Source organism: Scomber scombrus, chromosome 15 (assembly GCF_963691925.1).
Source record: "Scomber scombrus chromosome 15, fScoSco1.1, whole genome shotgun sequence".
Classification (NCBI taxonomy): domain Eukaryota; kingdom Metazoa; phylum Chordata; class Actinopteri; order Scombriformes; family Scombridae; genus Scomber; species Scomber scombrus.
This window is the reverse complement of record NC_084984.1, coordinates 15,340,398-15,364,592: the sequence shown is the minus strand read 5'-3', so window position 1 is coordinate 15,364,592 and position 24,195 is coordinate 15,340,398. Positions and strand designations below refer to the sequence as shown.

Sequence of the window (24,195 nt, the reverse complement as noted above, 5' to 3'; positions counted from 1 at the left end):
TTTAGTCCAGACTGAAATATCTCAGGAAGTGTTACATTGAACAGGTCACAAAGTTTTTCAATCAACCTCTTAACTATATCTAAATCTACCTGATGGATTGTACACATTCATGGTTCCCAGATGGTCAATCTTAATGACTTTGGTGATGTTGCATCATCAGCAGGTTGAAATATTTTGGATCAGACTGAAATTTCTCAACATCTATTGGATGGCTTTTTCCTGATGTCCCCGAAGGCAAATTGGAATAACTTGGTTAATCCTGCAACCTCTCAATTTTTCATCATTTGTCCAACACTTTAGTTTATGATCATATATCTGCAAACTAATGACAAGCCTCAGCTGAATTGCATTTAGTGCTCATTAGCCAAGCATGCCAAAACATTAAACTAGGGCTGACCACACATTTTCACAGTTGACTCACGAGTTGGCACTTAAGACCGATGGACTGAATCAGATGGGGGAGGGGTTGCGGAGAGTCTGCACACTTATGGTGTAATCTGCAATATTTCTTTATATTTACATATTCTGAACTTATAGTCCTACATAGTAAACAATACAACATTATTAATTTGTTTCTTTCCTCAATACAGCATCTTATGAGAAATATTAATCATGTCTCTGCCCAGTTATCATAGTTTTAAAATTAAGCAGCTGCTCCCCTCTACTCTCACCACTGTGCCTGAGCTTTACAGTAATCGAGCAGCTTTCATTGCTGCAGACTCTCAGTGTGTTCTCAAACCTGCAGTTAATTTGCTCTGGTCTGAATCGCTGAATGAGTCGGTATATGTTGGTTTGGTGTTGATGTTTGGTTTCTTTTCACACTGAGCAAAATTCAAGTGAACTGAAATGAATCACTGAAAACCAGGTGAGAGCAGTATCTCCTTTCATTGATCAGATGTTCGTGGGGCAGGAGTGAGAACTTAAACACAGAAAGAAGGTTTGTCTATCTGTCCAAATATCAAGATGACAGGTTATTATTCCAGGTTGGACCTTGATTCATTCTAGCTGCTAGAAACTGTTGGTTTCACTCACGAACATCAACAAAGTGCTCCTGGAGCCTATTAGCTCAAACTTGCAGCCTTGCAGTCGGTCAGATGGAGGTTGGATTACGTTCCCACCACAAATGAACCACTCCAGAGTAAAGTTGTTACCGAGCAGAGACTACTTCCTCTAAAGGGTTTTGGTGCAGTTGTTCAGTCTGAGAGCAATTGCTTTGCTCAAATCTGCCCAAAGGAATCATATCAAGGAGGAAAACCAATCAGAGTCTCATTCAACCAGAGTGAACAAGAAAGGTTTGAACTCACCTTTCCTGTTCGAAACATCAGTTCAACCTATTTAAGGCAACTGTGGATGTTGTCCAAGCTCAAGGAACAAAACTGAGTTAGTGTGAAGTCTCTACTTTTAATTACGAGTCCAGAAGTGATCAGAAGTGATTTGAAACAGCTGTGAGTTCAGCCGAGGTTGTTTGTGTAAACTGGTGCAGCATCTTAATGAGTGCAAATGAGTCCGATCTCCTCCCGAGACAAGCAGGTTAAATGAATTGGAAACTCTAAATTGGCGGTAGGAGTGTGTAAGTGAGATTTGTTTATGTGTGTTAAACTGGAGACCTGGAGATTGGAGACACTCATGCCCCCTACGAACCTGAGGCAGACACACCACTTCAAAATAAATATATAGATCAACGTGCAAATGACAAAAAAGTTGTGTGTGCTGAGCTGAAAGTGAAACAGCGGGAGTTTTGACCATGAAAGGAGGCCGTCAGTGAGATGGAGAAGAAGGATACAGTCTGGTGGGAATCAATGGATGATGTAGGAGGATAACACACTGCTCAGGAAAGACTCAGACAGACTTGGAGGAGTGATGGATGAAAAAGAAAAGCAGGACGGAGCAGACAGTAAAGAGAAAGTGAGTGCTGTTTCTTCATCAAAACAAGTCCAGAAGTAGCCAGAAGAGACAGCTCGAAGGACGAGAGAAGATGTGTGCGGAGCTCAAAGAGTGACAACAGGAGGAAGAAACTTTTACTAAAAACTCCTGAATTTTTAGACAGTCCAAATATTGAAAATGTCCTCCAACACTGCTGCTGTCTGTTCCTCCTCCAACTCTACAGAGCTGAGAGAACAGACGAAGGCGTCTAGACAAACAGATGTGAAGGCTGTGGGATTGGAGAACCGCCAACCCCATCTGTGTTAATTGGGTATCATCCAGACATTATAGATGCACATTAAACCTTTGTGTCCTCCCGGGTCAAATTGACCCCGTCTGTTTTGACTGTTCCTTCTTTCCTCCCTTCCTTCCTTCCTCCTTTCCTTCATCCCTCCACCCCTCCTTCTCTCTTTCTTTCCTTCCTCTCTCTTTCCTCCATTCCTTCTTTTCTTCCTCCATCCCCCTTTCTTCCTTCCTTCTGTCCTTCCTTCCTTCCTTCCTTCCTTCCTTCCTTCCTTCCTTCCTTCCTTCCTTCCTTCCTTCCTTCCTTCCTTCCTTCCTCCCTCCTTCTTTCCTTCCCTCCTTCCTTCCTTCCCTTCCTCCTTTCCTCCCTCCCTCCTTCTCTTTCTTTCCTCCCCCTTACCTCCCTCCCTTCCTTCCTTCCTCCCTTCCTCTTTTCCTTTCTCCCTCCCTCCCTCCTACCTTCCTTCCTTCCTTCCTTATTTCCTCCGTCCTTCCTTCCTTCTTTCCTTTTCTTCCGTCCTTCCTTCCCTCCTTTCCTTCCTTCTTCCTCCCTCCCTTCCTTCCTTCCTCCCTCCTTTCATTCCTTCTTCCTCCTTTCCTTCCTTCTTCCTCCCTTCCTTCCTTGACTTGAGGACAACAGAAGGGTTAAACCTGCAATAACTGATTTTTGGCCACTTGGGGGCAGCAGAAACAAGCAGCGAACACAACATTTAACATATCTGATGTTTTAAGTTGATTTGTTGCACTTATTTCCACATCCAGCAGTTACTGATCAACGTTATCATTCATTTGGAGTTGTGTTTCTGTCCACCTGCTGAATGTAAAGTCCAATATTCAATCTCTTTAAGCTCTGTTTTTTACTCTCTACCAACTCCTGAGGGAAATATCTGGCTTTCTAGCTGCTAAATGCTACACTATGTTCACCAGCTCGTCTACAGATAACTGTGTTTGCTGTTTGGTGCTGAGCAGGTAGTGTACAGTGGCTTTTTAAGAGCTTTTTTTCTCTGAATACAATGCTATGAGAGCGCTGAGAGTGAACCAACACAGTAAAGTTGCAGCCGGACAGCTAAACAATGAGCTGAAACTCACTATAAAGCTCCAAAAGTCGAGAGGAGCTGCAGAGTCACTGATAATACTGTGTAGGTTCATCATTACGAGACACAGCCAACACATTACACACTAACAGATCACACATAAAAAAAACACATCAATTGTAGCTGCAACAAAGAGAGTTTTGCAGCAAATTGAATCTTTTCGTTGAACAATGTTGTTAAAAAGGAGCTACAGTAAGTTGAGAGTGAAACTACAGTGTCAGACACACTGAATCAGGAGAGAGAGAGAGTTTCTGTTGCTGTTCATTAAACACAAACATCCAGGACTAAAGAAAGCCCAAAAACGGCAGATCCACTGCAGCATATGGTGTTTATCTCCAATGAGAGTTTCTGTTAGGAGGGGGGGAGTAAGTTCATTTATAGTCCTACAAAAATGAACTATCTCTCTGTCTAAATGACTAAAACACATCTACGGCAGCTTTAAGAGGGAGAAAAGAAACGCAGTGAAAATGAATGATGATGTTTAATTTAGCAGGAAATGGAGGCGAGTGGTTGCGCGCAGCTTCCACTTATGTACTCCATCTGAGAAGCACAGTCATCAGTTTTACTGAGTCACTGTCTGAATCAACAAACATCAGTTCGATTTGCATACTGAAGTGTTCTGTTGCTCTTAACACCAGCACTAAAAAACATAGTGCTTTGTCTATCTGGCTTAAAAAAAAAGAAGAAGAAAGTTATGATTATTTCTAACTGATTGATGTAGATCCAGTGTTCACTTGTTTTAGCTCTGGTTTGGTCTCCACCAAGTATGTAGCTTGTTAGCTGCTAGTTACCAGCTAGTTTCAAAGTTAAAGTGTGAGCTGAATAAAGTTACAAAACCAAACCAAAGAGGGTCGTTTTTTAACATTTAAACACCTCAATACTTAAGCCTCTTTAATCTTTTAGCTCTTTGTTGATTGTTGCACTTCTTTCTTTGTTGTTCGTGGTATTTATTACTACTTCCAATTGTTCCTTAATAATTATATATATTTAAAAAAAAGATTTAGATTTACTTTTTGGTTTAGAACTGAGGGCTGCTTTTACGTGAAATCACCAGATGTTCTTAAAACACAACAGAACTGAAAGATAAAAACCTCACTGGCGGTCCCCAAGAAACTGCAACTGTTTCTTCCGAGAGCACAAAATTGTTCTCTTAGTGCCGTACCCAAGATCCATCATCCAAGAGCACAGTGTAAGGATGTTATTTTATTTATTCATACAGGCAGTCTCAGTCAGTCCCAGCCAGAGAAAGACCCTACAGTGCACGTACAGAAAGCCACATTAATGTTTTTTTTTTACTGAATGTGTGGGTGAGCAGCTTTCATTGGAAAGAGTTTGGTCGTCATGTTTGAATACCTCATGATGCTCTACATCGATGGCCTTTCCAGTGATGGGGCTAAAAATGGAAATGTACAAAATGGAAAGGGTTCACCCTCTGAAAAGTGTGTAGGCATTAAAATTAATGGCTACGTAATGGTGATGCTGAAGAGGATTCAAGCATTCATCCTGTGTAATTCAGCGAGTAGTTGTTGAGAAGTTATATCTTTATCATTAGTTGTTCGAGGTTATGTTGGGTAATTTGGTGACATGAATGGACTGGAAATTTAGGCCTTACATACTGTTCAGGGTTAGATTTGACACATTTTTACATATAAGAGCTGTAAAAACACCCAATACATATTTCTGCCAGGTGGACTGTTCCTAATGTGACCCACAGTATACAGAAATATGCATAATTCTGCAGCTGCAAATGTCCAAAATTGATTGGTGTTTATAAAAAAAAAGAAGAAAACAAAACAAACCAGCATTCAAATATCTTGTATTCTTCATATCAAATGTTCTCCTGGACAGTAAAATAGTGATTGTTAATGTCTTTTTCCCCGCATAAGATTAATAATGTATGAATGACTAATGTGGAATTTATGAAAATGAATTGGTGTAGAAGCTAATCATGAGTCCGAATATGAACAGTATGTAAAGGGTTAAAAGACATGAAGACGTTCAGGTTAAAACCAGTTAAATTTAGATAAAAAGAGAATAACTTTTGTATATCTAGATTACACAAACTCTTGGTTTAACAGTATTTAAAATGAAACTTTTGAATATGGATTTACATTGAAGATAGATATCGGGCAACCTTTTAAACCAATTTCACCAGGTTTGAACCCAGATCTAGAGTTAATGTAACTAAAGGCGCTTGCCAAGTCAGCACGTCATTATAAAAGTATATTCAGGGTTGTGAAGGTTACTTTGGAAATGTAATAGGTTACAGATTATTAGTTACTCCTATTTAAAATGTAATAAGTAATGTAGATATCAGTGTGTATGTTTTTAGCTAAATGTAGCAAGTTTAAATCTAATCTCTCCATGACTGCCTTTCCTTTTCAAGTCCCAGTTAAAAACCTTTCTCTTCAATGAACACTTCTCTTCCTCTTCTTCTGCTCAGTCTTGATTTTTTAAAAATTTAATTCAATTTTTTATTTTTTTTAATTGTTTGTTTTGTTTATTTGTTTGTTTGTTTTATCCATTGTAAAGCATCCTTGGGTTTGTGAAAGGCACTATATAAATCACACATATTATTATTATTATTATTACATTCAAATCCGACTTTTCCATGAACATTTCTCTTCCTCCTCCTCTGCTTAGTTTTTTTGCCTTTTATGCCCCGAAATTACCCGCACGCAACCTCGTACAGCTAATGTTAAAAATGAAACTTTTTGTCCAAATCAAGATATCTCAGCAACTAATCGCAGAATTACAATGCAGTTTGGTCCCAACATCAGTTCTTACTGATTTGGGGCGACTGTGGCTCGGGAGGTAGAGCGGGTTGTCCTCTAATTGGAAGATTGGCTGTTTGATTCCTCGAGTCCACATGTCGATGATAGCCTCTGCCATCAGTGTATGAATGTGTGTGAGAATAGGTGAATGTGACATGTGGTGTAAAAGTGCTTTGAGTGGTCAAAAAGACTAAAAAAGCACTATATAAGTTAATTCACCATTTACTGTGTACTTAAGTGTGTTCAAACTCAGTTTTGTTTCTCATCATCAGGAAAACAACAGAGCAGTGGCCCAAAATTAAACTGTGAGGTGTTAATTTGGGTGTAAAAACTCAAGAAAACAGTCTATTTATTATAATGACTTCCATAATAGAGTCCTCAGTAGCTGTTAGATATGATAAAACCCTTATATAACAATTTAATTTAACTCAGTTTCATTGCTCTTAGCTATTGCACCTGCTTAAATACAATAAAAAAGAGCACATTCCCATGAAATTTCTTCTGGAAACTGAGATCATTGTGTAAATCAGAGAAAGAGAGAGAGAGAGGGAGAGAGAGGGAGAAAGAGGAGAGGGAATGCCTGTGTTAATGCAGGGAATGCTGAAATAGCTCTGGGGTTGTGTGCATTCGCGTGATGTCAGGGTGCAGCAAAAGAGAAGCTGTGATTATGTAATGATAGATTAATCATCTGGTGGGAAATAATCTGAGATTAGCATCAGGCCACCCGAGGAGTGGAGAGGAGGGGTGGAGTGCAAGAAGAGGCAGAGAGAGGGAGGAGGAGAGGCAGAAGGAGAAGCAGGTTTATGAAAGAGAAAACAGGTCAAGAGAAGCTGAGAGGAGGAGAAAAGAGAGGCGGTGGTTTGATGCTTCATTGTTAATTAATATAATAATAATTCACACTTCTCTAACTGAAATGGTAATGTGCTCTAAAAGTCCTGAAAAAGTATGTTTTTATCTTGTCTGCATGCTTTATCATCGGATGAGAAGATCCATATCTAGTAAGGATGAAGTTATTATCCTGCATGAACCAGATCTGTATCTTATGCACATTAAATATTATCTGGTATGAAAAATATCTAAATCTTTCAAATCATGCACGTACCAGATATGCCTCTTGTGCATATCATATGCACAAGAGGCATATTGTCTTGCATGAACAAAATACAGATCTAGATCAGAGAAACTTACTGTCTTGTGCAAACCAAGATCTATATCTTGTGGACCCTTAAATATGACCTTTTGTGAACATGATCCATATCTTTTCCACAAAAAATATCTCACTCTAGCAAGATCTGTATCTTGTGTGTACGAAACATCAACTGGTGTGAACATGATCTTTATCATGTGTGGATAACTTATCTTTAGTAAACCAGATCCATATCTTGTGCACATAAAATATTATCTCGTATGAACAATATCTTTTTTACACAAGTTTCCCTTCAAGATAAGTATATTGCGCATACATCATATTATCTTGCATGAACAAGATCCAGCTCTAAATTGGATAAAGTGCAAACCAAGATCCATAATTTGTGCATCTAAGTCATTATCATACACAAACAAGATCTGTGTTCTGCATGAAACATCATCTTGTGTGAACATGATCCAGATCTAATTCTGATAAAGTTCTTATCTTGTGCAAATCAGAGTAATATTTTGTGCGCTTGAAATATTATCGTGCATGAACAAGATCCGTGCTTTGTGCGAACGATCTGAGTGAACATCTAATGATCTCATGTAAATAATATCCATAGCTTGTTATTTAACCTTCGTGTCGTCCTCCCGGGTCAGATTGACCCCGTCTGTTTTGACTGTTCCTTCTTTCCTCCCTTACTTCCGTCCTTCTGTCCTTCCTTCCTCCCTCCCTCCTTCTTTTCTTCCCTCCTTCCTTCCTTCCTTTCCTTCCTCCCTTCCTTCTTTCCTCTGTCCTTCTTTCCTTCCTTCCTCCCTTCCTCTTTTCCCTTATCCCTCCTTCCTTCCTCTTTTCCTTTCTCCCTCCATTCCTCCTTCCTTGTTTCCTCCCTCTCTCCTACCTTCCTTCCTTACTTCCTTCTTTCCTCCCTCCTTTCCTTCCTTACTTCTTCCTTCCTCCCACCTTTCCTTCCTTCTTCTTCCCTTCCTTCCTCCCTCCCTTCCTTCCTCCTTTCCTTCCTTCCTTCCTTCCTTCCTTCCTTCCTTCCTTCCTTCCTTCCTTCCTTCCTTCCTTCCTTCCTCCCTCCTTTCCTTCCTTCTTCCTCCCTTCTTTCCTCTTTTCCTTCCTTCTTCCTCCCTTATTTCCTCCTTTCTTTCCTTCTTCCTCCCTTCTTTCCTAGTCTCGAGGACAACAGGAGGGTTAATAACAGAAACAAGCACTTCTCATGCTGCAAATGACTCAGATGACATCTGAAAATGACGAGAAAATATCTAATTTCCACAATACTTCTGAAATAAGTTTTGTGTTCAAGATTCTGCCTCGGACACTAATTTAGGAAATGACCTACACATCATATATTAAACTGCTCATCCAGCGTTTACACAGAGGCTTCACACTGACTCATGCAAATACACAGCAAGCATGACAACACAGAAAATGCACACACACACACACACACACACACACACACACACACACACACACACACACACACACACACACACACACACACACACACACACACACACACACACACACACTTAAACACACAATTGCGACAGTGCAGAGTGCAAAACATACTGTACACAGATACTTACAGTGCAACAAACTACAAACTATAACCACTAGTAGGACTAAAAGAAAAGCAAGACAGGAGCTAACACAGCTAACACAGCTAACACAGCTAACAGAGGTGCGGCGTCAGTCTCGTCCGAGTCACTGCAGATTCAGCGTCTCGCTTCAGGAAATGAAAGTGCAGAGACTAATTCTTTAATGAGCTTTGGCACTATGAAATATTTCAGGGAGAAAAATGTCTGCAGTGGAGTGATGCAAAGAGCTAAATATGCCAAACTTAAGTGTCTAAAAGTGGAGAGGAGGCAGCACAGCTCTGTGAAAGCAGCCAGTTAGAGAGAGGAGTCCATCAAAGTATGAAAAGTGGAGAGTGACGGGGCACTTTTTTAAGAGTTGAAATCAATTAAGGGTGATAAGTGTAATTGCTTTCTTTAAGGTGGAATTGTTGTATTGTCTTTGTTTTAACATACTTATACCATACTAAACTATGCTCAGTGTTGGGGAGACCTTTAAGATTTTTCTCATTTTTTAAATATTTAACATGTTACTGAATACATATATTGCTGTTTTTAACTCTTTGAAGTCAATATTTTTTGTTATATTTAGTAAAAAAATCATGATGTGGGCTTATTTGGAGCACACGTGGGCTTAAATGGAGTCACAGTACCAATTAAACCCACTTTATTCATCAAATATCTTTATTTTATATTCCAAAATCTACATGAACTAATGAATACATTTTCAAATGAGAGATACATGTTGCTTTATAAGAAATGATCTCCCTTATAAATCATGTCAGTATCCATGAAAAAAAGCTGGACTTAGATTTTAGGAAGGAAGGAAGAAAAGAAGGAAGGAAAGAAGGAAAGAAGGAAGGAAGGACAGATTGAAGGAAGGAAGGACAGATTGAAGGAAGGAAGGAAAGAAGGAAGTAAAGAAGGAAGGAAGGAAGGGAGGAAAGAAGGAAGAAAGGAAAGAAGGAAGGAAGGAAGTAAAGAAGGAAGGAAGGAAGGACAGATTGAAGGAAGGAAGGAAAGAAGGAAGGAAGGAAGGACAGATGGAAGGAACGTACAAAGAACAGAAGGAAGGAAAGAAAAAAGGAAGGAAAGAAGGAACGAATGAACGAAGAACGGAAAGAAGGAAGAAAGGAAAGAAGGAAGGAAGTAAAGAAGTAAAGAAGTAAAGAAGGAAGGAAGGAAGGAAGGAAGGAAGGAAGGAAGGAAGGAAGGAAGGAAGGACAGATGGAGGGAACATTTACCCTAACAGCTGAAAACATTGGTTAGAACATTAGAAAAGTCATTAAATGTAATAAGTTACATTACTTTGATGAAGTCATTGAAATAGTTACATTACGTATTACATTTTAAACAGAGTAACTAGTAATCTGTAACCTATTACATTTCTAAAGTAACATTCCCAACACTGATTATACTTTGCAACTTTTATAATGGCGTGCTGACTTGAGAAGTGCCTTAAGTTACATTCACTCTAGATCATTTTTGTTTAATGATTATTTAAAAATAAATGTTGGCACACAATATGTGAGCATGACTTCTTGGAGGGGAAAAACATTTTATATAATATTTACATATTTAATTACATGTTATTAGTGGATATTAGTGTATTTTGTACTGTGTGAAACTCTAAATTTTATTATCTATTTATTGATTTATAGGCGGTTTCTACACTGATGGACATTAACTGTGTTACTTGCTTCAGCTGAGCTACATAAGATAACAAACTACAGTGCTCTGCTTCTTAGTTAAGTTTGTTTATTTCATAAGGATTGCCCTTAAAACAGCTCCTCTATCTGCAACCCACACAATCTCCGTTCAGTAATATAGTGAATGAAAGGACAAAAAGTGCAATGTAAAGTATTGATGCACCTCTGAGCTCAAACATTAAAATAACAGAAAAGGGAAATGACATAAACATTTCTGCTTAAGCTGCGCCTTTAAGGTAAAAAAAAAAAGAAAGAATATCTCGGAAATATAAAAAGAGTAGAACGCCACAAAGTCAAATCACCCGGAACGTATTGCAGCTGCCTTTGATAGAAAATATTTATGGAATAATAAAAGTAGTTCTGAGCGAAGAGGGCGCCCGAACAGCGGAAGGTCAGCCAAGGATATAAAGAGGAAACGAGACGGATAAAAAAAAGAAGAAGAAAAAAAGAGGGGGAGGCAATAGAAAAGAGAAAAGACAAAGATAGCTTACCTTGACATCAGCCTTCTTATTGAGGAGACTCTTGGCTGCTGCAGAGAGGCAGAAGGACACACCCTCAGATGGAAGAGTACACATCATAAAATACACCTTTCAGATGACCAGCAGCTCTCTGAATCAGCTCACACACACTACACACACAGACACACACATTACACACACACACATACACACACACATGCATGTGCACAAGCTGCAATTGCACTGTGATGCACGCATGCACCTGCTCATCAACTGGCTCGCTTAACTTTAAAAAATTAAAAAGACCACACACACACACACACACACACACACACACACACACACACACACACACACACACACACACACACGTAGAGTGACAATGCTTATCTCTATCCTATTTCTTCCTCTTTTACCACCCTTAACAGCTGGATTCATCCCTCCCCTCTTATAAAAAGAAGAAAGAAAACCCTCCCTCTATCCTTTGAAAATACATTAAAGAACCCAACGAACACACACACACATTTAAAAAATAAAAGAAAATCTCCATCCAACTGGCACGTCCTAACCCTGATCCACTGCCCAAAGCATTAGATAAGCGGAGGGCATCAGGCATGGTGGGAAAAAAAAGTCTAACTGATTCTCTATATAATCCAAACACACACACACACACACACACACACACACACACACACACACACACACACACACACACACACACACACATGCACACACACAGAAAGCGAGAGAGAGAGAGACAGAGTGAGAGAGAGCGGGGATTAGGAGTGGAAAGCATGAGGGGAAGTGGAATAGAGATGCAGGTATGTGATAATGGGTTTGTTAATCTCAGTAGAGTAGGCTGGATTAAGTTGGGAATCACTACAGAGTTTATTGATGGGCAGAAGTTGTAAACTTTTTAGCGTAGAGCAGAATACAGCCCATAAATATGTGTTTTAGTTTTTTGTTTTTGGGTGCTTTAATGCAGCCAAAAATAAAAGATAAAGAAGGAAAAATCAGACACAAAAGCAAACAGACTCAGCTTTGTGTGTATTGTTCAATAACATGATGCAACCAAGTGTCTAAATGGTGTGATGTGTTTGATGTTTTAAAATGAAGTACACTTAAATACACTGTAGGTGGATAAAATATTGTCCACGTGGTTTAGTTTAAATTTAAAGGGGTTGTGAAAATAAACATATGAATAACTTGCACACATTCTTTTTGTGTGGACCCAGCATCAAATTTGTGCTTTTAATCCATTTTGAGAGAATATATTAGAGGATTATGGCAAAAATGTCTAAGTGGTGTAACCATAAAAACTTTGTACCAAATAATTCAACTTGCTTAAAAACAGTAAATTGTCAATAAAAGACCATATCAACTAGTTTGGCATGATCTTACATTATAACTTTTTATATTAAATAAAGGTAATGGAATACAATTGTTCTAAATATTACATTTCATCTGGAGAGTCATGGAGATCAGGAAACATTTACATTATTTAAATGAAGTCATTATTAGTATAAGTACAGTTAAATACACTGTAGGTGATAAAATATTTAATATGTATCATTCTTTTGTGGTTACACCATTTGACATTTTCAGGAGCATTCAGTCTTACTTTTGGTTAAAAAATAGTGCAAATGTCATTTCAAATGATATAAAACCAACAAAAAATACTAAATGTACATTTTAACAAACCTGATGCTGCTTTTTTAATTTTTAATTTTTTAATATTTTTGAATTTCTCATCTTGGCAACCCTTATTTGTCACTTATCCTGCTACACTGCACAATTATTACTATTTTTTCTGCAACTCACATTCAAAAGCTGACATCTAAGCCTCCACAACACACACACACACACACACACACACACACACACACACACACACACACACACACACACACACACACACACACACACACACACACACACACACACTAAACTGCAATGCAACTTCCCTCCTAATTCCCTGCAGGGCATGTGACTGTATTGCACAACAGTGAAGCCCTCCTAACCCACGACAAGCAAAGACATCTTAACAGTAATACTCTTTGCTCCCAGATGAGAGATGAGGCTGCTTACCTTGGCAAACATTTGAGAAGCATTAAGGGGAAGAAAGAGGAGGAGAGAGGAGAGGAGAAGGGGAGTTAGAAGAAGAGGAATAAGAAGTACTTTATTAATCCTAGTGGGTAAATTGATCCACTGCATTTGACACGCACGCACGCACGCACGCACGCACGCACGCACGCACGCACGCACGCACGCACGCACGCACGCACGCACGCACGCACACACACACACACACACACACTAAGATCTCCAGACTCCAGCTGTTTTAGCAAGTGTCTTCTTCATCCGGAGGAAGTGACAGGAGTATTAACCCTAACATTCACATACACGTCTTTTAAAGGGAAGATTTAGGAAGAGGGATTAAAGAAAAGAAGAAACACACAAGCTGAAGGATGGAGTGAGTGTGGTGTTGTGACATTTTAGGCTGATTTCCATTTAATCACTGTCACTGCAGCGAGAGGAACAGGAGCACCCAGAGCCTTTTTGGATGGTTCACATGCTCAGAGTTTAACTTTACTGCATTTTATGACCTCTGCAAACATTAGTAGTAGTGGTTTTAATTTATTTTGGTCCTTACTAACTATTTTCCTAAAAGAATGCACATATAAATAAAGAAATAACAATAAGGCATTAGCTCAAAGGGAAAACTAAAACATAGAAACCTGATGTATAAAATCAGATACATGTAGTACACAGATAAACCAATGCAGTGTTGAATTTATAAATTGTAGCTTATTTTAAGGTAAATTCCTGTTGAACATGTGTGTATCAAATGAGATACAGCAGGTATAAAAGCTCATTTATCTGTAAATCTGTCACTTGTATTGCATTATTAATGCATTATGTATTATTAATATGTATTAAAAAGTTTGAGCTGATATGAGCTTTATGCAGGACCTTTAAAAAATGTTGTATTTAATATGTGTTTGTGTTTTTAACCCTTAAATACTGTTCATTTGTACATTTTACAGCTGTAAAAACACCATATACACATTTCTTTAAGGTGGACTTTTCCTGATGTGACCCTGAATACAGAAAAAAAGGAAATTTTTGTGCAGCTGATACATATTTCTGTTTATGCAAATGTACACATTTTAACTGCTTATATTAAAAATCTTCACATAAACAGTGATTGATTAATCCTTAATGAAGCTGTAAGACATTCACAAACATTTATTAATGATTTATGGAGGAATTTATAAATGTGAATTGGTGTAGAGACTAATTATAAGTCAGAATATAAACAGTATGTAAAGGGTTAAAAAAACATATAAAAAAATAAATTGCAAAAAATTCCCAGTGTATAAAATATGATACAAAACAAAACTCTTTATGGTTAGGGTTAATTTTAATTTGATTAATTTAAAGGTTGAATAAACACCAATTTCAAAGAATTAGTATTTTCTGGCAATTATTTGATGGTTCAGACTTTACAGGGTTAATTTAATTACATTACACTCTTTAACTCTTCTTTAACTTAAATGTCTTTATAAGTTTCACTCTTAATCATAATTGTTTTAAACTCAATCAGATTCAGAAGTCACTGCAACAATATTTTTGAGGCAACATTCGGGGCTGCAGCCTCAAATTTCCCTGCAAGTGTGCGTGTGTGTGTGTGTGTGTGTGTGTGTGTGTGTGTGTGTGCACAGCCTAGGAAATAAATGTTCCAATTGCATGGAGAGGGAAAAAAAGGAGAAGAAGCTTTTTGGAGAGGAGAGAGAGGAGAGAAGTTAGAAGTTAGATGAGTTTACCTTGCTCCACGATGCCGGCGGTCGTCCCGGCGACGGCGCTGATGGAGGCGGGGGCTGTAGTCTGTCGACCCACTGAAATACACAGAGGAGAAGGGAGGAGAAGAAGGAGGAATGAGATGCTGAGAGAGGAGAAGAGAAGAGAAGAGGAGGTCAGACTGGTGCAGCAGGAGCTATACTGAAGAACCTTTAAGACATGCACGCCTTTATATCTGATGGCTTTTTATTCATGTCTCAATAAGCACGCTGGTCACTTTTACATAGATGTCATGTTGGTATAAGATCAGTGAATGATGCAGCAGCATCGGGAGGCCTGAACTTATCAATCTTCTCATATCAGATCTTTCAGTCTATAAAACTATTATTTTCCCCTCACGGAGCAACAGGAGCAGCAACGACTCTCTAGACTTTCAATTATCCTTCAAGCCAACTGTTGAAATTAATAATAAACCGAATCATGGAAACTCCAGCATGAGAGAATTAAACGAGATTCTGAGCTGAATGTTCATTAAACAAGTACTGAACAGCTAGAATTCACTCTCTAATAAAACTAAATTACAGTTACAGTAAAGAGTTACATGTTAGGTAATTTAATTAGAAAATAAATATTAGTGTAATCTGTTACAGTTACTGATGAAAATGTTGATGATTGGTTCGGATCATAAAGAAAAACCCTTCCCACTTAAACTGGATTCATGCTGTAAATAAAGTATAAAACATAAATGAGGTCAACAGACACAGGTATAAGATGGAGGAGGAGGAGAAAAAGAAGAAGAAGAAGAAGAAGAAAAAGGGGGAGGAGGAAAGCCAGAAGAAGATAAAGGGGAGGAGCAGAAACAGAAAGAGAAGAAAAAGAAGAAGAAGGAGGAGGAGAAGACGGAGAAGAAGAGGGAGGAGGAGGAAGTGGAGCGTAAGAATGAGCATAAAAGGAGGAGGGGCAGAAGACGAAGAAGAAGATGAAGGAGCGGAAGAAGAAGGAGGAGGGCGATGAGGAAGAAGGAGACGAAGGAGGAGGAGGAGAAGAAGAAGACGAGGGAGAGAAGTAGGAGAAGAAGAAGAAGGAGGAGGACGAGGAAGACCAGAAGAAGAAAAATGGGAGGAGCAGAAATAGAAGGAGAAGAAAAAAAAGAAGAAGGAGGAGAAGATGGAGAAGAAGAAGAGAAGTAGGAGAAGAAGAAGAAGGAGGAGGACGAGGAAGACCATAGGAAGAAAAAGGGGAGGAGCAGAAATAGAAGGAGAAGAAAAAAAAAGGAGGAGAAGGTGGAGGAGAAGAAGAAGAAGAAGAAGAAGAAGAAGAAGAAGAAGAAGAAGAAGAAGAAGAAGAAGAAGAAGAAGAAGAAGAAGAAGAAGAAGAAGAAGAAGAAGAAGGTGTTAAACTTTATTTAATCGAGAAACTTTTCCTCCTTCAGCAGATTAATGTGAAAACAAATATTTAAGTCTTAAGGAATATGTTCTTTAAATAAATATAAGTTATATTTTAGTAATTATGGAGCACGTCTCTCTGCTGTTTCCTGCTTACTGTGACACACTGCTGCCCATCAACCTGCTGTATGTTCATGTGTGTGTGTGTGTGTGTGTGTGTGTGTGTGTGTGTGTGTGTGTGTGTGTGTGTGTGTGTGTGTGTGTGTGTGTGTGTGTGTGTGTGTTAGTGTGTGTGTGTGTGTGTGAAGACAGATGGCGTGTCATCCTGTCAGGGCGCTGACTCGTTCTCTCTTGACTCTCTCCGAGTTTTTTCTTCTTTTTTTTCGACACTCACCAGAAAAGTTCCTGGAGACGAGCATGGTGGTCAAAATGGCTCCCTGTGGAGGAGGAGGAGGAGGAGAAAAAAGGAGGAGGTTAAATACAGGACAAGGAGGAGAGAAAAGGAGGTGCTGAATACAGGAGGAGGAGGAGAAAAAAGATGTAAACTTCATGTTCACAAATTAGCCTCATGGAGCAGAAGAAGAAGAAGAGGAGGAGAAGAAGGAGGGGAAGTAGAAATGTGAGGAGGAAGAAGGAGACAAAGGAGGAGGAGGAGAAGATGAACAAGAAGAAGAAGGAGGAGGTGGAGGAAGGAGACAAAGGAGAGAGGAGGAGGAGCAGAAGAAAAAGAAGAGGAGAAGAAGAAGAAGAGGGAGGAGGAGGAAGGAGACGAAGGAGGAAGAGGAGGAGCAGAAGAAGAAAAAGAGGAGGAGAAGAAGGAGGGAAAGGAGGAGGAGGTGAAGATGAAGAAGGAGGAGGAGGTGGAGGAAGGAAACCAAGAAGCAGGAGGAGGACCATTAGAAAAAGAAGAGGAGGAGAAGAAGAACACGGAGGAGGAGGAGGAGGAAGAGGAGGAGCAGAAGAAGAAGACGGAGGAGGAGGAGGAGGAGGAGGAGGAGGGGGAAGACGAGGAAGTGGAAGGTGAAGGAGAGGAGGAGCGAGCAGTAAAAGAAGATGAAGAAGAAGGAGGAGGAGGAGGAGACGAAGGAGAGAAGAGGAGGAGCAGTAGAAGGAGCAGAAGAAGAAGAGGAGGAGGAGGAGGAAGGAGACAAAGAAGGAGGAGGAGAAGATGATGAAAAAGAAGAAGAAGAGGGGCAGCAGAAAAAGAAGAAGGAAGAGGAGGAAGAGGAGGAGGAATGAAGGAGGCAGTCTGATAAATGATGTAATATTAAACCAGATGAAATGAACTGATAAACTGGTAAACTGATAAACTGATGAACTGATGAACTGATGAACTGATGAAATGATAAACTGATGACAGTAACTCAGTCTGATGTTTTTTAAACGACTTCATAACTTCTCAGCGTTTTCACACCTTCAGTTTCCTCCTGGCATTGAACTTCTTCAGGCACTCGACCGTCTCCTGTCGGTGCATCATGGACGCCACCGTGGAGCGTTGCTGTGGAGGAGAGACACAGAAATAAAACGTTAGAGGAGCAGCTCTGACACTGACAGGTTTACGTGGGCGCGAGCTGTCGGAGAGAAAAACTTGCTTCCCTGGAAAGTGTCGATGCTTCAGCTCCTCGGGGTGACAACAGTGATTTTGGCAATAAAAACAAAAAGGGGTTAAATAGATTGAAACAGGCGTCATGATGTCCTGACAGTTATCATTATGTCTATATACTGATGATGTTTTATGATGAGACTCATGAAGCTGAGAAAGAAGGGTTCAGTTATAAGGTATAACCCTTACATACTGTTTGGGTTGAATTTGACCTATTTTGTCACTTTTCTATTAAACTTCATGTCGTCCTCTGTTTTGACTGTTCCTTCTTTCCTCCCTCCCTTCCGTCCTTCCTCTCTCCCTCCTTCTCTCTTTTTTCCCCCCTTCCTTCTTTCCTTCCTCCATCCCCCTTTCTTCCCTCCCTCCTTCCTTCCTTCCTTCCTTCCTTCCTTCCTTCCTTCCTTCCTTCCTTCCTTCTTTCCACCTTCCCTCCTTCTCTCTTTCTTTCCTCCCCCTACCTTCCTCCCTTCCTTCTTTCCTCTGTCCTTCTTTTCTTCCTTCCTCCCTTCCTCTTTTCCTTTCTCCCTCCCTCCTTCGTTCGTTCCTTCCTTCGTTCGTTCGTTCCTTCCTTCCTTCCTTCCTTCCTTCCTTCCTTCCTTCCTTCCTTCCCTCCTACCTTCTTTCCTCCCTCCCTCCTTCCTTCCTTCCTTCCTCCTTCCTTTCTTTCCTTGTTCCTCCCTTCCTCCCTCATTTCCTTCCTTCTTCCTCCCTTCCTTCCTCCTTTCCTTCCTTCTTCCTCACTTCCTTCCTTGACTCAAGGACAACAGGAGGGTTTTAAAGACTGGTTTATTTGAATGCACCAGTAGTTATTCAATTATAAACACATATATTTAGCTCATAATACTGCAGTACTTTTACTGTAATACTTTAACTACATCACTCATAATACTGCAGTACTTTAACTGTAATACTTTAACTACATCACTAATAATACTGCAGTACTTTTACTGTAATACTGCATACTACATCACTCATAATACTGCAGTACTTTACTGTAATACTGCATACTACATTACTCATAATACTGCAGTACTTTTACAAATGTATGAGTTTTCATGCAGGGCTTCTACTTTTTTCTACGTTGCTGTATTGGTACTTCTACTTAGATCTCAATACTTCTTCCATCTCTGCTTTACTGGCATTGTTGTGCAAATGTAAATACAGTATTTTCTCTTCATAAAATAACTTAATGCACAACGAATCATGTTATTTTAGAGGGCTGCTGATATAAAGACCTTATCATCTTTTTGATTATCATGATCAGTCATTTTACTCAGCAATGATGAGTCAGACAAATATCAGAGGAAAAAGTGCTTTTCCGTCTTCTCTAAACCATCTGAGATAAAGTCATACAATTTAACTTCACGGCGCCCTGGACCTGTAAGCTGGTGGAACTGATATTTTTGTGGTTGAAGAGGAGCTTATCCCCGTTAGATATGTTGCTCTTTTTGCCCTTCGGTGGAACAAATCGTTCAAGATAAGCTGACCTCGTATCAGCACATCAAAGATCATACGTCTGCAGACAGATGGTGCTGATATTTGACAGCTTTGTGCAGATGTTCACAAACTTGCTGTTAGAGGATTTTTTAATTTTAAATGACACATTTTTTGCGAGTATCAAACAGGAGTAGGGAGGGAAAGTGCTACCCTTAGCAAAAAGTAGTATACTTGAAGATCATTTTATTAACCTTTGTGTCGTCCTCCTGGGTCAAATTGACCCCGTCTGTTTTGACTGTTCCTTCTTTCCTCCCTTACTTCCTTCCGTCTGTCCTTCCTCCCTCCCTCCTTCTCCTTTTCTTTACTTCCTCTCTCTTTCCTCCCTTCCTTCTTTCCTTCCTCCATCCCCCTTTCCTTCCCTCCTTCCTTCCTCCCTCCCTCCTTCTTTCCTTCCCTCCTTCCTTCCTTCCTTTCTTCCTTCTTTCTTTTCCTTCCTTCCCTCCTTCCTTCCTCCTTCCTTTCCTTACTTCTTCCTTACTCCCTTCCTTCTTCCTCCTTTCCTTACTTCTTCCTTACTCCCTTCCTTCTTTCTTCCTCCCTTCCTTCCTTCCTCCCTTCCTTCCTTCCTTCCTCCTTTCCTTCTTCGTTCCTCCCTTCCTTCCTTCTTCCTCCCTTCCTTCCTTGACTTGAGGACAATACGAGGGTTAAGTATGCTTGAGTGTAAGTATAAGTATAGCAAGTATACTATGGACCATGTACTTTTAGTGTACTAGAAAGTATACTAATTTAATACCTCTTTGGAATAAATTGGAACATTTTTAAGTTTATAAAAGTACACTTTAAGTATACAACAAGTACACTCATCTATATACTACTAGTGTACTAGGTATATTCTTCTAGTCCACATGTTAGTTTATTGAAGTATACTTAAAGTATAGCACAAGTACACTCTTCTATATACTGCCATTGTACTAGTTATATACTATATGATCTTGAACATATAAGTTTTATAACAGGGGTAATACCTCAAAGCAAATGTGTGTTGTGAAAAACATTTTTATTCTGCTAAATTAAATGTAAGCACGAGTCAATGACTTGACCTTATTCTGTACTTGGATCAAGATATACTAAGTATTAGTACTTTGTGGCAGAAAGAAGTAAAAAGTGTACTAAAGTACAAGTAGAAGCTTTAGTATTAAAGTATAAGTGTAAGTCTTAGTATTAATGTACTTAGACGTAGACTTTTCTTTATACTTTTCAGTATAAGCCAAGTATACTTCACTATACTATTCTTCATAGTACACTTGAATAAACTACTTTTTGCTAAGGGTGAGCAGTAGGAAGGTGCTGCATGTTTATACTTACGCAGACCCATGGGTGCTTCAGAGCCTCCTGAGCAGTGATTCTCTTGGCTGGGTTGATCGTCAGCATCTGGTTGATCAGATTTTTAGCCTCCGGAGTCACTGTGTCCCACTCTGGAGAGGGAAACTAAGGCACACACACACCCATGCATATATAAATATATCAAAAATAACACAATGTCTGATGTAAATAGAAACGAAGAGGTGGGCTCACATCGTACGCTCCAGCTTTGATCTGCTGGTAGAGTTTGTGCTGGTCCTCGTCCCAGAACGGAGGGTAACCAACCAAAAGGATGTAGAGGATCACACCTACACGCACAAAAACACACAACGTTTGTCTGAGTGATAAGAAGGAGGAAAGAGAGAAAGAAAAGAGAAAGAGAGGACGAGGAGGAGGCAGAGAGCTTACCACATGCCCAGATGTCTACAGGTTTACCGTAAGCCTCCTTCCTCAAAACCTCCGGGGACAAATAGCCGGGAGTCCCTGCAAAACCTGCACATGAAAACACACACAGACACAGTTTATAAGTATGTTTGTATGTGCATTTAACCAAATAACACTTAAAGAGGGAGAGAAAGTATAAAAAACATCTTCACATTGTTGTTTATAATGATACAATCATCGTTTCATATGTGGTAAACATTCAATAGTTTATTTTTAAGACTGTGATGTTGTAGATGTTGTAAACTTGCCATTGATGTTTAGGAAGTATTTTATTCACACCAGCAAATGAAACACTAGTGTATTCAAAGCTGCTTTTAACAGATATTTAGACACTTTGAAACTTAGTCAGAACTGTAAGGCCATAACAACTATACCTAAAAATGAAAAACTGTCTCTTATATTAGAGAAAAGAAGCAAAACAAAATAAAATAAAATCTGAAACTATATGGAAAATAAGATGGTTCAAGTGGTCAAATTATTATCACATGGTGAAAAAAACAATGAATTGAAGTCATTAGATTGTGATGCTTTATTTTAGGGCAGAGTCGAGGTTTTTGGCATAACTTCTGCTACGTCCAAGGTGCTTTGAAAAGGGAAAAAAAGTCTAAAAAAGTCTAAAAAAGTCAAAGCTCCAGCAAAACTTGTAGTATAAATCAACTTTTTCTAATCAACTATTAATAGACCAATGCATTTCAGCTTGCAGCCTAGATCAGGGTCATCATAAAACACATTACAATCAGCATTTAAATAGGGTATTTAAAAAACTGAAAAAGGCAAAAAAGGCAAAAAAATATATACAAAAAATAACCAATTACATGCATCCAGATATGTATCAGCCAATGTAGTATCTACCAAGGTAGGTTGGGTATATGGTCATGTGAGCTCAGGCCAATAATTATCCCAGACAAGCAGGAAGGAAATAAGGGGATAAGGTAGACAGATAAGGTGACAATAAATAAAGTATTAAAAAATAGAAAATAAAACATAGGCACAGCACTGGTACCTCTATGCATGGGAAAATATCATATGTTGTGGACAGGAGAAAGAGAGGAGCAGAAAAAATACAAACTCGTCAGTGTATTTCATGTTATAACTGGTCGGTTTGTAGATGTGGATCATAGCTACAATCATGCAGTGACAATTTAGTCGTATATTTGTGTCACTGTTAGGATTTTGGTTGTCAAAGGAGTCTCACTTTTTTTGTCTGGATCAGGTTAAAATCATTCAGTCTAAACAGGCCTTTTAGTTGAGGCTGCAAATATTAAGATTATTTTTCATTATTGGTTCATCAATTCATCGTTGTTTGGTCGATAACATGTCAGAAAATGGTGAAAAATACCCCCCAAAAAACACAAAGATATTCAGTTTATTATACAGAAAACTAAATAAACCTGAAAATAATCACATTTGAGATGCTGCAATCAAATAATGTAGAACTAAAAACAATTAATCATCATCAAAATGTTTAATAATTAATCAATGAATCCACTCCATCTTATCAAATACAGGCCTGCTGAGTATCAGTTTGGAGTAATGACTGTGTGGGTTGATTTTGGACAGAAGAGATGATTTTTATTCCACGGTGGGCATTTCTGACTCAGCAGATAGTGAGTAATGTCAGACACAGTCTTATAATCATCACGCTGAGAGCATTACGTCGTCCACGAATGTCCCATCAGAGCTTTTAGCCTGCTGCAGTCTCTTTAAAATAGATCTTAATGTTGGCTTTGAGTTAAAGTAAGTAGAGGAAAGTAAACATGGTGCACAAATTAACCCTCCTGTTGTCCTCGAGTCAAGGAAGGAAGGGAGGAAGAAGGAAGGAAATGAGGAAGGAAGGGAGGAAGAAGGAAGGAAATGAGGGAGGGAGGAAGGAAGGAAGGAAGGAAGGGAGGAACAAGGAAAGTGAGGAAGGAAGAAGGAAGGAAGGGAGGAAGAAGGAAGGAAAGGAGGGAGGGAGGAAGGAAAGGAGGAAGGAAGGAAGGAAGGGAGGAAGAAGGAAGGAAATGAGGGAGGAAAGGAGGAAGAAGGAAGGAAATGAGGGAGGAAGGAAGGAAGGGAGGAAGACGGAAGGAAAGGAAGGAGGGAAGGGAGGAAGAAGGAATGAAAGAAGGGAGGGAGGAAGGAAAGGAGGGAGGAAGGAAGGGAGGAAGAAGGAAGGAAGGAAGGAAGGAAGGAAGGAAGGAAGGAAGGAAGGAAGGAAGGAAGGAAGGAAGAAGGAAGGAACGGAGGGAGGGCGGAAGGAAGGAGGCAAGGAAGGAAAGAAGGAAAGGAGGGAGGAAGGAAGGGAGGAAGGAAGGAGGCAAGGGAGGAAAGGAGGGAGGAAGGAAGGGAGGAAAGGAAAGAAGGAAGGGAGTAAGGAAAGGAAGGGCGGAGGAAAGAAGGAAGGAAGGAAGGAAGGAAGGAAGGAAGGAAGGAAGGAAGGAAGGAAGGAAGGAAGGAGGGAGGGAGGGAGGAAAGAAGGAGGGAGGGAAGGAGAAAGGAAAAGAGGAAGGGAGGAAGGAAGGAAAGAAGGAAGGGAGGAAGGTAGGGGGAGGAAAGAGGGAAGGAAAGAAGGAGGGAGGGAGGAAGGAAGGACAGAAGGAAGGAAGAAAGGGGGATGGAGGAAGGAAATAAGGAAGGGAGGAAAGAGAGAGGAAGGAAAGAAAGAGAGAAGGAAGGAAGGGAGGAAAGAAGGAACGGTCAAAACAGACGGGGTCAATTTGACCCGGTAGGACGACACAAAGGTTAAGAAACTAGTCCGGAGATTCAGCTTTGACCCTTGTTGTTTTTACCCTGTATAAAAGAGCGCTAACATCAGGTAAACTTTTACTAATTAGACATCAGGTGGGAGCTGAAATCTGGTTAAGTGAGATAAAAAAAGACTCACATCTCACACTTGGAGAAAGAAAACAAAAAGAAGAGGAAGAAGAACTGCAGTCAGATGAGATAAGTCTAATATTAGAGGAAGAGGAGGAAAAAAATCACTCCTTATTTGCCTGACTCAGGGGCACGCTGACAAAAAGGATAAAATGACAGTATGGATGAACAGTCCTGTGGAAGCCTACACTTCTCCCCATCAAAGCGCCGTGCAGGCTTCGCTGTGACAGCTCGGCTGCACATCAGAGCTGTCAGGCAACAGAGCCCTTCATGATTAAGAGGAGGAAGAGGAGGAAGAGGAGGAAGAGGACAGCAGCAGACTGGCAGGTTGCTATTATAGACTTCCCTTAAATAAAGAAAATACTGTGCTACTGTGTTTCTTTAATTG

At 39.7% G+C, this 24,195-nt stretch overlaps 1 protein-coding gene across 1 annotated transcript in view; it reads right to left on the bottom strand.

Moving 5' to 3' along the window:
* The window catches only part of LOC133995204 (calcium/calmodulin-dependent protein kinase type II subunit beta), a 136,624-nt gene that overhangs the window by 79,349 nt on the left and 33,080 nt on the right, over positions 1-24,195 (bottom strand). Inside the window, 7 exon segments of the mRNA XM_062434535.1 lie at positions 10,953-10,990; positions 14,747-14,818; positions 16,500-16,542; positions 17,520-17,603; positions 20,511-20,633; positions 20,721-20,815; positions 20,916-20,999. Of these exon segments, the coding sequence (XP_062290519.1) occupies positions 10,953-10,990; positions 14,747-14,818; positions 16,500-16,542; positions 17,520-17,603; positions 20,511-20,633; positions 20,721-20,815; positions 20,916-20,999 (539 nt within the window).